This window comes from Punica granatum, chromosome 3 (genome assembly GCF_007655135.1).
Source record: "Punica granatum isolate Tunisia-2019 chromosome 3, ASM765513v2, whole genome shotgun sequence".
In the NCBI taxonomy this organism is placed as follows: domain Eukaryota; kingdom Viridiplantae; phylum Streptophyta; class Magnoliopsida; order Myrtales; family Lythraceae; genus Punica; species Punica granatum.
Genome location: NC_045129.1, coordinates 4,059,772 through 4,072,300, shown reverse-complemented (window position 1 = coordinate 4,072,300; position 12,529 = coordinate 4,059,772). Strand labels below are relative to the sequence as shown.

The 12,529-nt window shown below is 34.3% G+C and overlaps 1 protein-coding gene across 1 annotated transcript; it reads left to right on the top strand.

Annotated features, from left to right (window-relative positions):
- Nucleotides 1–2,527: 2,527 nt before the first annotated feature.
- On the top strand, nucleotides 2,528–4,764 carry LOC116198589 (acid phosphatase 1-like). Its single transcript, XM_031528775.1, has 3 exons — nucleotides 2,528–2,992; nucleotides 3,253–3,462; nucleotides 4,072–4,764. Exons 1-3 carry the CDS (start codon nucleotides 2,598–2,600, stop codon nucleotides 4,253–4,255), a joined length of 789 nt encoding a protein of 262 aa, XP_031384635.1. The 5' UTR covers nucleotides 2,528–2,597; the 3' UTR covers nucleotides 4,256–4,764.
- The last annotated feature ends 7,765 nt before the right edge of the window (nucleotides 4,765–12,529 follow it).

Genomic DNA, 12,529 nt, shown 5'->3' with positions numbered 1-12,529 from the left:
ACTGTTCTCAATTTTAGATTAGGAAAACATATATATTCTGGCTTCTCCGTTTGGCCATTGTGCACTTTTATACTTAAGAATAGCTAGCTCATGATCATACTTGTAAACTTATAAGGGCCTGAAGTGTTTTTGAGAAGAGGGAAAGAGTCTTAGGATATGTTATTTGATTTCACATTGAGCTTGAAGATGAGCAATATAAACTCTTCTATTTGACCCCTGATGGGGCAGAGTGTGGAGCAAATTTGCAGCAGAGCTGACCGAATAAGCATTGTAACAGATCGATTGTACTTGTACTCGCGTACCGATATTGAGGTACATGCTTTATCTTTCAAGTTCCTTTGACTCCAGAAAAACTGGATGAAAATTAGGACTCGAGTTTCTTTTATCTATGTTATGAATCCAAATTTCCAAATCGAGAGCTTGAAGTGATTAAATTTATTTGTTTTTCTCTTTTCAGGATCTACTAGAAAAGATTCAGAGTCTCTTATCACCTCCGGCTGTTATTGTTGTTACAATCCAAAACAGTGTATCTACGAGGAGTGATGGGAAGTGCCGGAGGCCTCTCACACATGGATTCGCCGCAATTTTTCATCCTCTCAAAGTCAAAGGTGGGTCCCATTTATACCACTCAAAATCAAAATCAAAATCTGATTTTAAAATCCTACTATGAAACTAAACGCAACCTAAATACCTAGAATCGAAACCAAAATTGGGATTGAGAACCAGCTACTTTCTCTTTATATATTATATGTATTTATATAATATTACATCTTAAGTACAAAAAAAAATTTTAAAAAAAGGAACAATGAAGAACCCTAAAAATAAATCATCTCCTCTCTCCCTGATTTATCTCTCCCCCAAGTTGCCCCGCGACATCTTAATTGTTTCTCGAAAGTTCAACGACTAATCCTTTCTCAATCCCAACTGTTATTGCTCTCTGTTGATATGCTCCGAGGCCCCTCAAGGATGAAGATTCCTTGTCCTTCTGCTCGAAAAGCCGCATGGGCTTAGAGTTCTCTGCTTTCTCTTTCGAGCAGAACTAAGGGAAAAAAAATTATAAGTTGCAATTCGGGTTCCTGAAATCTGTGATATAATATAACTTTCAAGTAGAATTCGGTTCTAAAGTTCAGGAGAATAGAGTATGAATCCAAATTCTTTGAAACCAGTAGAGTATAAGGTAGGGTCTTAATACCTTAAAAAATACTGATTATTCGGGCCCACAAATAAGAGGAGACCGTCGTTTGTACGGCTACACACATGTTTATATATGTTTATATATATATTTATATATCAGAAAGCGTCCCATGACAGCAAACACGTGTTCTTTTTTCCTTTTTGTCAATTTCATAGAGCAACTTGCAGGATATTTCACGGCAGTTTTGTGGTTGTCAATTCGTCTCATATCATTTGTGCCAAACGTCATTGGGCAAGCAATAAACAGTGTGTTTACCCTTTAAGCCAAAAAAAAAAAAGAGCAATAAACAGGGTACAGAGATTCCCACCCCCATAAACCCCCCAGAAAGAATAGTCTACAACAAGACAAACAAAATCGAAACCGCAAATAATCGACCAATTTAAACCAGCCAAATCAGATCGGATGTAGTTCAGCAATAAACTGAGCTCTTAATATAATGAACTTTCAAGAACCTGCAATGAGGGGTAAAAATAAATAAAACACCTTGTGCGTAAGCCAAGTTATCCTTTCAATTAATATGTTGAGTATAGAAAAAAGAAGTACAATGTAGTAGCACATACTTCGCTTAAGAATTAAGAAGTTTTCAATTTGATTATGGTCTACTTGCATCTCTTTATTTAAATTTTTATATCTTATTTGGAAACGAATTAAATTTAACTTAACTTTATTTTACTTTACTTTATTATTAATTCAATAATATAATCATTACATTTTTTAATTTTTTTCTCTCATATGCTTTTTATTATCTATTATTATAATTAATATTTTAATATTATATTCTCTTAAATATTCATTATTTTTTCTTCAATTCAATAACACAATCATTATTTTTTTTATATCTTTTTCTTTAATTTTAATAATAAATTTTCACAACTATTTTTATTTTCATATCGTAAAATCAAATTAAATTATATTTTACTTCGTTATCAAAATGCAACATTATTTGCTTATACTAAACACATGGACTTTTTTTTGTAATAAAAAAATGTTAAAAATACCCATATTTTAAAAAGAAATTCTATTAAAAAAGATAAAAGAAAGCCAAAAAGCATAAAGCAAAAGGGCCAAATACATTGCTTCAATTCCGGCAACATATTTTTGATAGGACTTCCGGCAACATATATTTCACGTGTATGATCCCCTGCACGCATAATGCAAATATTCGATTGAAAAAAAGTTGATGAGGTAATAAAAAAATGGTGAAATTAATTATTATAGAAATTAGAAAACGAGCGCTCTTTTTTTCCCTTTTTTTCCTTTTGTTTTTGGAGATGTCATTTTAGGCAAAAATCAGAGTCATTTTGCGAGAACGTCGTCCATAAAAGGGAGCCCCCAACCAGCGAGTGTAATACATCCATCAATCAAAACAACCTCTAGTCTCCGCGAAAAAACACGTGAACACATGGAAGTTACCTCGTTGCTGGCCGTCTTCTTTGCCCTGACCTTTGCGGCCTCCAACGCCAAGGAGATCCCGGATCAAATCCATCCACTCCGACCGCAGTCTGGGGCGGCCGGCCGCAAGATCCCGGGCGTTCACTGCCTCAGCTGGCGGCTCGCTGTTGAGACTGACAATATCCGCAACTGGGACGTGGTCCCGCAAGTGTGCGAGAACTACGTGGGACACTACATGCTGGGTGGACAGTACCGGATGGACTGTTACGCAGCTGCTGCCGCGGCATATGAGTACGCCAAGAGCCTAACTTTGGGCAAGGATGGGAAGGATGTCTGGATTTTCGATGTCGATGAGACTGCCCTCTCTAACCTTCCCTATTATGCTCGTCCCGACAATGCATTTGGGTAAGAATACTTTACTGGTGCCCGATCGAGTTAGCTTGAGATTATTTAGCCATATATATTTATCCTGCCATGTAGACTTGGTCAAATAACAAAACCGTCTAGCTAGCTAGCTACTAGACCATATATAGTGAAGCGTAGTGTCGCCAATACCTTACGTGCAATAAGCATGTCACTAGAAGCACATATAGCTACGTGACCTCTAATGCGGGCCGTGACCGACTCTCGTATGACATTCATGATTTGTGCTTTTGGATTTTCAGGGCCAAGGAGTACAACGAGACGACTTTCCAGGAATGGGAGAAGGAAGGGAAAGCGCCGGCTGTACCGGCAGTTCTTGACCTTTACAAGAAGTTGTTGAAGTTGGGGTTCAAGATCGTTTTTATCTCTGGCAAGGCCGAGAGTTTGAGAAAAATTACCACTCAGAACATGCACAATGTGGGCTACCACACTTGGGAGAAGCTCGTTCTAAAGTAAGCATATATATGTACATATATATATATATATGTCTGATTACATTACGTTGATTTTCTTATATACTTACTAATGAATTTTTTGACATTACCAAAATCCAATAAATAAATCTAATATACTAACTGACTTTCTCCAATCATGAGCTTGGATTAATGAAATATATTAATTTAATAGCGAGTTCCCTCCTTTTGTCCTATAGAGAAATTAAAAAATGAAGAGAGGGGACTTGTCTTGGTCCCTTGGAAGTGCTTCTTAGAATGGTTTCTTTTATGGAAACAGAGAGTCTCTCGCAAAACTGTTGGATAAACAGTTTTGTGATACCTATGCCACGTGATATACACATTATATATAAGGCTTTCACAACATATCGAAGTACTAAGGGACGGTAGAATATTCCTTGAGTCCATAAGAACTCAGCATTCATATTTGACTAAAAAGGAAAAAAAACGAATTACATTAATTATTCACATGATGCATTATTCTTCCGACATGGCGTCGGTTTTTTTCCCCTTCATTTGGTAATATGGCATTTTTATTTTAGATTAATTGCTCTATTATTTTTTAGTTTCTTATTAGAATTTCTTTTTTTTAAAAAAAAAATAAATCAGGAGCGCAGAGGAGAAAGCCGAGAGTCTCAAAGCCTACCAGTACAAATCGAGGGAGAGGACGAAACTGGTGAAGAAAGGATACAGAATCCTAGGGAACTTGGGAGACCAGTGGAGTGACATAATTGGGGCACACGTTGGCAACCGTACCTTCAAACTCCCGAATCCGATGTTCTACATCGCTTAATTTATCGATGCTGATAATAACCTCCGCGTATCGAACTATCACTGTTGGAATGACTATGTAAACCACAGTACCAGAGGAAGTCTCTACATCCCTCTCTCGGATTATTGTTCTAAGAGATTTTTATGCTTCCCAACTAATAGAAAAAAACTCAAAGAAAAATTCCGTTCTAAAGTCTGGTGGATGAGAGTGGCATTGGACATCCGATGTCAAATCCGAGGAATTAAAGTTACTAATGTCTGCTCTTTGGTTGCAGTAACAAGATAGTATTGTTTGGACTGAATCTAGATCTGGACATTTTACTTTTACCTCAGTTTGGAAGCAGCTCTAAACAAAAAGAAAAAGTAAAGGTTCAATGGAATAAAGCAATATGATTCCCATGGAATATTCCAAGGATCTCTTTTATTTGTTGGCTCACTTTGAAAGATAGGATTGTTACAAAAGAGAGCCTATTGGGATGGGGATTTACAGTAACTACTCTAGAATGTGAATTCTATATTTTGGAAATTGAATCTTGGGACCACCTGTTCTGTCGTTAGCCTTAAAGAATGATGATTAGATGTTATTGCCAGAGTTAAGAGAGGAACTCTCAAGGAATTGTCCCGAACTATCAAGAGTCCCCACCGTAACAAGGATTCAATGACTCCAGAGCAACAAATTATTATTTTTTGAAAGGACGAACCGTGACAGCATTTTTTTTGTTTTAGTTTTTAATTTATTTGTGTTTTCTCTTTTCAATTTTCAAAACCATAATTTTCTTTTTTCACACTACTTTTGTTTTATTGAACAGGATGGCTTGATCCGGAAATAATACAAACTGAAATCTTATTTTCGGATTCGACCGGGCGTGATGTGTGGTAAAAAAAATGAAAAGTAAAAGTATGAATGAGGAATCTTTATTCTATAAAAAGCTAGACACGTGTATAGTTTATATTTTATTTAGTGAAATCTAATGGTTGGAAAAAAAAAACTGTGTTGGTCATTTTTGTAGCTAACTGTGGTAGTATCATATAAGCAAATACGCATCAAAAGCAATATTAACCAACGATCCCGTATCTATGCGTGTGTGTATATATATATATATATATGTATGTATGTATGTATGTATGTATGTATTATCACGTTGTGTAGATTGAGAGGCAAATCTCACCGCAAAGAAAGTGAGAACGAGGCCCCGAGAGACGTAACACTACCTGCTCTTCTTTGCTCCTTGTTAATAATGGTAATCGGTCCATCCTGCATTATTGTTGGTGTTGCCATGAAAATTAATGGAGCACGTTTTACTAATTTAGTATTGTATATCATTTTATTGCCTTTCTCTCTTTTTTAATTTCTTTGTCATTTGCATCTTTTTTTATTACACATTTGCATCTTTTTAAAAACAAAGTGATTGTGTTTAGTAATTTACGTTGCGTTTGGTTTCATAGTAGGATTTTAAAATTAGATTTTAATTTTGAAAAATAGTGGTATAAATGGGGTCCACTTTTGACTTTGTATGAGTTATGTTGTTTTGTTGTGGAAAAAAGTGATATAAATGGACCTCACTCTTTGATTTTATATGAATTATTTTATTTTGTTGCGAATAAAATTAAGTTAAAATTATAATTTTAAAATTATACTCACAAATCAAATAAACAATTAATATTTTGTGCCATTTTATTACCTTTCTCTTTCTTAATTTTTGTCTCATTTGCATCTTTTTCAAAGCAAGTGGTTGTATATGCTTTCCTTACTAATATAAAAAGAACACGTTTTACTAATTTAGTAATTTATGTCATTTTATTGCCTCTCTCTTTCTCAATTTCTTTGTCAATTGCATATTTTTTAAAGCAAAGTGGTTGTATATGTATCCTTGGCTATTATATAAATTCAGAACATGTTTTTTGGTGGAAAATTCAGAACATGTTTTATAATTTAGGATTTTATTGGTTTTTCTTGCTATATCATTGCAAGATAAGATCGCATAAAATTTTCTCCCTTTTTAGACCAACACAGAATAATGATTTTATCCCTGTAGATCTTCTATATATGCTACAATTGGATGCTCTACAATAAATTTGTCTACTGAGGTGAATTAGTTGCACTGCACTTAAGGTAACTCGACCTATTATTATCCAGCAAAAAGGAAAAAAAAACTCGACCTATTACTGTCAACAAAAAGCACAAAAGAAAAAGAACGCGCAAAATGAAAATATTCCGCATGTCGTCGGCAAGGGAAAATAGGAGAAGTATATATAAGCTTTGTGTGATTTTCGAATAAAAACTTTTATCCTGTCTAACTCAAGTTACTCAACTCTATTATTTTAAAAATTTAACATTATAATCATACCTATTTTGTTTTTTTTCTTTATTTAATAATAACTTTTCACTCATATTTAATCCTAATTATTTTTATAATTAATTTTTTAATAATAAATTCTCTATCTACTTTTACATTTATACGTACATACATATATATTTTCATCCTTATATTTGTCAACACTTACCATCATCACACAAAATAAAGTTAAGTTGAATCATAGTCTAACTCGAAAACCAAACGCAAGCTTAATTCATGTTCTAATCACTCCGGACATTATGTACTATTCCTCAGTTAACACATATGGATCGTCCACAATATGTTATATTCTTGTCAGGGAATCAATATCATTGAACGTAATTGATACAGCGCTAGTGAATAAGTAACAATTTCGATAAATGATGCGATATGATGAGGAATTAAAAAAAAACACAATTTCAATTATATTCCAATAGAATTTTTTTTCGATTAAATGCACATTTCACAATTTTCCAGAATATCATTTGTCACTTAGATTAATATAATCATTTATTTGCACATGTCGAAGAGATTTAGATTGAACCAGACCTGGCACCTCTCACAGAGAACATAAATCAATGATATAAGCAAAAGAACGGGATTCAACGATTTCGTTACTTAATTACCTCAAACGTTACGTTATCCTTCGTAACCATCTCAAATAACTCTTTTCAACTGTTGGGGATTTGTACCTGAGAGCGGATGGTTCAGAGAGGATAACGAAACCGAATCCAATTCGGAGAATGCGAACTTCGGAGACAGTAAAAAAGGACGACGTCAATCACGAAATCGGAGTTGAAGAATATGACAATCACGATCTTCGATCAACGATTGCTTTGAGGCACGGTCAACGCTTTTCGAAATGAGTTATTTACCCCCACATGAAGTTGCTATTGTGTTTCTCGTGAGTCTCTTCAATGATACAACAAAGTCTTTGTGTGTTTTATGATTAGCAAATTCGTAGAACACACTAAGTCTTTCACTCAATATTCTGGAATTAATTTGTTTAATCTAACTGACTTTTGGCATGAAAGCCTTTATTTATATTTGTTCAATAGGCACCATAGGAAAAAAAAGACATGTCTTTTATTTGGGACATATTTCACAAAGAAAATTAATCAATAAATTAATTTAACTTATGACTGTTCGTTTCAAAAGTATAACCGCTTGTGTCCCTCACAATCATCGGTGCTGTTTTCCATAAGGTAAAGGCAAATAGGACTCGACCATTATATATACATGTACATATATATTAAATTAAATTTTTAATTTCATTTACTAAGTACACGATTACACGAAAAGTTAATTGAAAAAATAAATCCATTAAATTTGCAATCTTATTTCTCAACACGTTCCAGTACAAGGTGGCGAACCAGCCCCCTCCTCCTAAATCCATTCCTGGCGTGATTGACGATCGAGAGTGGTCGTTGACAAAGCCATTTTGCAAGGGCCTGATCCGCTTTTCCATATCTTTCTATTAATGGTGTTAATCAACACTTTTTTGTTGGCAATCAGTATTACAGTTTGCATTTATCTCATCATGCATAAATTAAATTATCCAGGGGCAAAAGGTCTGGTATAGGTCATTCCAGCAACGCAAGCCGTGCTGGTGGTCCGGCATAGAGTATTCTCTTGCACGATATTTAGAGAGACTCGAATTTGGTCTTCATTAAGAAAGCTGCGCTTCTTAACCACCGGGCGATCGAACTTTGTTGGATTACTCTTATCTAATCTTTCTAGTATCATAATATTTTTTCGGTGAATAAAACGTGCCCCAAGGATAACGCTAAACAATAGCTCTCTTAAACCAGTTGGTAGGTGCTGATAAAAATGCAATCCCAAAAGTAAGTTTCAGAGCATTTCGAACTAGGCAGTCAGCACAATAAATAAACCCGATAAATGTGGTCTACCTCGATGATCCAGTTTCTCTCCATTACTTCTTTATCGCTTCCACCATCTAGAAATACGATAAGTGTGGTCTACCTTGATGATCCAATTTCTCTCCTTTACTTCTTTATCGCTTCCACCATCGTAGAAATACGTAGGACGCTTTAGTATGGCGTAGCGTATCAATTCAAAGTCTGACACAAACACCCCCCAAAGAGCTCCGCCAACGCTGCACAGGCAATTCCAATATTAAGAGCAAAGCCGGATAGCCACTATTAACAATTCCAATAGTAACGATGATATTTGCCAGTCGCCACAAGAAGGAGCTCCACCTTTGTCGATAGTGTCATGCTATATATTTTTCTTGATAGCTTTCAAAGAAGATTGTTTGGGGCGCCTTCTAATTGATCCAAATTTAAGATAGTACAGACAAGAAGCGTGTAATATAGTGGTACAGTGATTGCTCATGGAATTGGAAGAAAATATTGCAGCTACGACCTTTAATAAAACCGTTTATCAGGTATAGTGTGGGTTCAGGTGAGAGTATTTTCTTTTGGCATGACCCATGACTATTGGACATCCCCATCTCGGATTATTGTTCTAGGGGATTTTTATGCTTCTCAACTATTGGAAAAAAACTCAAAGGTAAATTTTGTTCTAAAGTCTGGTGGATGAGAGTGGCCTTGGACATCCGACGTCCAAGCCGAGGAATTGAAATTACTAATGTATGTTCTTCAATTGCAACAGCTAGTATTGTATGGACTGAATCTAGATCTGGAAATTTTACTTCTACATCAACTTGGGAGCGGCTCCGAACAAAAAAAAGTAAAGGTTCAATGGAGTAAAACAATATGGTTCTGAAGAACAATTCAAGGGCCTATAGGGTGTGTTTGTTTTTTAAAAAATTTTCAACTCAATTCAACCCAACTCCACTTATCTTCAATTCAACATCACAATCATTACTTTTTAAAAAAAAAAAATTTAACCATTCAATTCAATTTTTAATATATTCTCTCAACTATTCATTACTTTTTTACAATTCAATGCAATCATTACTTAATCATTACTTTCTTTTAATTATTTATTATATTTTCACTCTTTTTCTCATAATTCAACAATAAAATCATTACAAACCAATTAAAACCAAAACTCAATTTAACTCTAAATCCAAACGGACTCTATATTATTTGTTGGCTTGCTTTGAAAGATAGGCTTGCTACAAAAAAGAGACTGTTGGGATGGGGACTTACAATAGCGGCTCCAAAATACGAATTCTGTAGTTTGAAACTTGAATATCGGGATTACATGTTCTTTACTTGTTCTTCACCTGTTCTGTCGTTAATCATAAAGAATGATGATTAGATATTATTGCCAGAGTTAACAGAGGAACTCTCAAGGAATTGTCCCGAACCATCAAGAGTCCCCACCGTAAGAAGGCTTCAATGCCTCCAATCTGAGCAACAATTTTATTTTTTTTAAGAGGACGAACCGTGACAGCATTTTTGTTTTGTTTTAGTTTTTAATTGATTTTTGTTTTCTCTTTTCAATTTTCAAAACCATAGTTTTCTTTTTTCACACTATTTTTGTTTTATTGAACAGGATGGCTTTATCTGGAAATAATACAAACCGAAATCTTATTTTCGGATTCAACCGAGCGCGATGTGTGGTAAAAAGATGAAAAGTAAAAGTATGAATGAGGAATCTTCAGATTATAAAATGTTGGACACGTGTTTGATTTAGATTTTATCTAGTGAAATTTAAGGATTGAAAAAAATCGTGGTGGTTATTTTTGCAGCTAACCGTGGTAGTATCACATAAACAAATACACGTCAAAAGCAATATTAACAAACGATCCTGTATCCATGCGTGTATATATATATATATATATATATATATGATCCCGTTGTGTAGATTGAGCGACAAATCTCACCGCAAAGAAAGCGAGAAAAAGGCCTCAAGAAACGTAACACTAGCTTTTCTTTGCTCCTCGTGAATAATGGTAATCGGTCTATTTTGCATTATTGTTGGTGTTGCCATTGTTGTTCCAAGAAACCAAACATTTGGCAATGTTTGGATTCCAAATAAAAAATTTTAATTTTAATTTTAATTTTAACTCAACACATTATACAATAAAAATACACATATCCCAAATCAAAAATTTTAACTTTAACTTTAACTCAACATACTACACAACAAAAATACACGTTTTTCAAGTTAAATTTATAATCACACCTCATTTGTCATTTTTCACAATCAAAATCAAAATTAAAATAAATTACTTTAACTCTAAATGCAAACTTACCATTACTCTTCGATTGAATGGAGGGAAACGGAGGGAGAGAAGAGAAAGGAAAAGGGAATTTGTACGAGACTTTTTAGCTTTTACAAATCCAATACAACTTTCCCCCTCCTCCCCTCCCATTTCCCTCTCATCCAAACACACAATTAATATTGGTCACATATCTTGGATATTCCCTTTTCAAGAAGATCCCGGGCTCGATTTGGTTCAATATCAAAGTAATTCTGTTTCTATTCATACCCACACACACACACACATATATATGGGTCCATGCAGCATCTCGACCATATAGTTATGATCAATTAACCTTGGCCGAAATGCAGCCTCTTTAATTAGTCCGAGTAGTCTCAGTAGTCCCTATTTCTGGTGTTTTAGTCACCTTTTACTGGCTCCCTTAATGTTGTGCGAGGAATTACCTTCTCGGTTAGCGTGATAGGCCCAGAAAATATATGAAAATTAATGGAGCACGTTTTACTAATTTAGTATTGTATATCATTTTATTGTCTTTCTCTCTTTGATTAAAAGAATTCATCACTTATCCAAAGTACATTCTAGTGTGATAATAAAATAATTTTAGGTTCAATTTTCACCATAAGATTGTTCATATTCATTTATTAGTTATTAGAATTTTTATTTCATTGCATTAAATATATGTGATTTCTTTATAACTGAAAATTTTAACATAATACAAAAAATAGGCATGATAACTAATATATACATACATATATATGTACATGCGATTGATGCCCGAGTATGCTTAACACGCTTTATATGAACAGTACATACGGTTTTGAGAGTTAAATCTAAGAATTAGTTTCGATTCCAAAATGCTGGACATGTTTTGAGCACTCACCCAAAAAAAATTACGGTAAATTTCTTTCCGAAATTTATTATAAGATAATTATTGTTTCATGAATGGTTGGCATATGGTTTGTGTGGGTCCAGGAATAACAATTTTATGCTATTATATGCTATTTATTCTTCCAAATTGATATGATAAAAGGGAGTGAAAATGCTTGATGTGACGTCGTTATAAATCACGAGTTCCACGAGGGGATAACGTGGGATGTCTCATCCATACATATTAGACAAGAAGACTGAGATATACAATAAATTAGGCGCCAAGGACGTCCGCCCGTCCCCATCTCATTTTAATTGAATTTTGTCAGGACAGCTCGATCCAAATCATGCTGAGTCATCTAACGCGAGAGAACTTTTGGCATAATAATATCACATTGCAAAATGAGATCGTACTGGGTCAACTGTATATGATGAGACCAAAGAACGCAAGATAAGCATGAGCCTTTTCGCATTATGAAATCCATCAAAGTGTATATTCACTTTTAGGCATTCTCCAGTTCCATGTTCGATGTAATTTGTTAAACATAGTAATAATTATTATGTCGTCCCATCGTTAAACATATATACAATTATATGCCAAGATCAATTGGAAGATACTCCACTGTAGGGTGACAAGATATGTAGATTACAGTAAATAATGAATCATACTTACATTTATTAATGCTCCATATATCATACGATTGTGCATTTTCATAGGACATGGATACAATACGAAATAATGGAAGGATTCATATAGCTTAATTTGTTCGAACCATAAACTCATACATATTTTAATCTAGGAAAAATTCGTGTTTAAATCACTTGGCGTCACAAGCATCACATATGGATGAATAATTTGTTCTATTCCTGAGACTGAATGATCTCGCATTGAATGTTTCTTTATTAGCAATGGTAGGCTCGTCTACTTAAAATG

Coding starts and splice junctions, on each gene's coding strand:
- LOC116198589 (XM_031528775.1), top strand. CDS start 2,598: ATGGAAGTTACCTCGTTGCTGGCCGTCTTCTTTGCCCTGACCTTTGCG. Junction 2,993..3,252: donor CGTCCCGACAATGCATTTGG/GTAAGAATACTT, acceptor TTGGATTTTCAG/GGCCAAGGAGTACAACGAGA. Junction 3,463..4,071: donor TGGGAGAAGCTCGTTCTAAA/GTAAGCATATAT, acceptor AAAATAAATCAG/GAGCGCAGAGGAGAAAGCCG.